The sequence below is a fragment of the Phaethon lepturus genome, unplaced genomic scaffold, assembly GCF_000687285.1.
Source record: "Phaethon lepturus isolate BGI_N335 unplaced genomic scaffold, ASM68728v1 scaffold33916, whole genome shotgun sequence".
Classification (NCBI taxonomy): Eukaryota; Metazoa; Chordata; class Aves; order Phaethontiformes; family Phaethontidae; genus Phaethon; species Phaethon lepturus.
Window position 1 is genome coordinate 782 of NW_010544689.1, and position 1,789 is coordinate 2,570.

General features: G+C 39.3%; 1 protein-coding gene across 1 annotated transcript in view; it reads right to left on the reverse strand.

Annotated features, from left to right (window-relative positions):
- The window catches only part of IL12A (interleukin 12A), a gene marked incomplete at its 5' end in the record, with an annotated part of 1,616 nt that extends 261 nt beyond the window's left edge, over positions 1-1,355 (reverse strand). The window contains 3 exons of the mRNA XM_010288758.1: positions 873-981; positions 1,078-1,119; positions 1,248-1,355. Coding sequence (XP_010287060.1) covers positions 873-981; positions 1,078-1,119; positions 1,248-1,355 — 259 coding nt within the window. The remainder of the gene's footprint in view (positions 1-872; positions 982-1,077; positions 1,120-1,247) is intronic.
- Positions 1,356-1,789: the final 434 nt, after the last annotated feature.

Here is a 1,789-nt window from a genome sequence, read left to right on the forward strand (position 1 = left end):
CCCCCCCCCGAGTGAGAAATGGCAAGACTTAGGAATAAGAATGTATCCTTAGGAATGAAAAATGTGAAATATTTAGTGTCGCAATTAATAGACTTAGGATAAAATGTGAAATATTTAATGGTAGAATTAGTAGACGTAGGGTAAAATTTGAAATATTTAATGATATAATTAATAGACTTAGGAGGTGCAGCTGTACTTTCCTTGAGACAAAAATGTCCATTCCTGTACAAAGGCTCTTTCTGCCCAGGAATAAAGATGCTCTTTGAATAATAAGCCCACAGCCGGCTTTGTCTGGTGACCCCTTAGACTGGGCTCATCCACCCACGGCTAGAATCTCCAGGCTGTCAGGAGATGCTGTGTCAATACAAAGGCAATTAACTTTTTTTTTTTTTAAGTAACTTTTGTTAAACAAACAAATTTTAATATCTATTCCCTGTACTCAGTAATAATATTTATCAAAATTCACACATCCTCTTTCATATTCAGTGTAGCAGGTGTATCGTATTTCAGTTTTTGGAAGAGAAGTAGAGCGATGCCCCTGTATCCTTCTCCTCTATTTTTGAGTTCTCTGAGGAACTGGCAGAAAATTCTGTAGCCCATCTCCTCGTGAGAGCGGAGCAGTGTGAAAGAAGGAGGGTGGCTAAGGAGCCAGACATCTGAGTCCTGATGTGTTGACCACACCAGCAAGGCAAAAATATGCAGCGAGACACATAATTCATAAAAACCAAGTCCCTTCTAGGAAAAACAGTAAAAATCTTTTAAATTACCAGCCTAAAGAAAGGTCACGATTTGACTGACTACAGAACAGAGCGTGCTGGATTAAATCCTCTTGTTTAACACAGAAATGGTAGAAAGGAAGGAGACAGAAATACTTACTTTCATCATTTCATCGATAGTTGCCAGCACCGTCTGATCGTTGAAGTTTTTCAGCTCTGCCCTGTAGGCATTCAGATCCTGATAGATGCCCTGAAGGCATTTACTCTGCAAAAGCCAGAATTAGGAGGAAATGGGGGAATCTGTTAAACACCTTAAACACAAGCAAAAGAGAGAGGTTGTTTCAGGAAACTTGCGATTTACCATATCAAAAGTAGATTTTTCCAGTGCCGGACAGTTTCCAGTCTGCAAATTAAAGAAGAAATGAGACATGGTGATTTTGTAGAAGTGTGAATTATACAGCTGTTCCAATTATACAGCTGTTCCATGAAAATATGATGCTGAAACTCGATATATATATTTTTTTTTTTTACCCCTGGGTCCTCAGATGTGCAAGCTTTTATTGTGTTGATTTGATTCTTTGTGATATCTTCAAGATCAACCTCTTCAAGGGTACATTCAAATCCCAGGGTGCCGAGCTCCTGTGTTAAAAAGGGAATAAAAAAGGGTCATTGACTCAGCTTCAGGGTACCATATATATATATAAAAATCAATATACACAATTACACGCCATGCACCACATCTGTCTGAGCTTAGCTGAATCCTAGGAATGAGGCTGTGTGAGGACTATGGTTAAATGCAAAAGACAGCAAGTAGACTAAGGACCGAAATGCACGTGGCAGTTGTGTTTAACAGGAATAAGGTCAGGCTTTGCAGATTTGTTTTACAAGTCGTTGCGAATCGCACTGCCTCCATTACTTTAAATTATTCTCTCAGACATTGACTCTATTGAGGATTTTATGTCGCTGTAGTTTCAAATGTACAGCATCTCTTAGAAAGTGAAAAATAGCAAATACCATCTGCATAGAGATTTATCAGCGCCCGCTGACCCACTGCAGGTGTGGAACCACACACC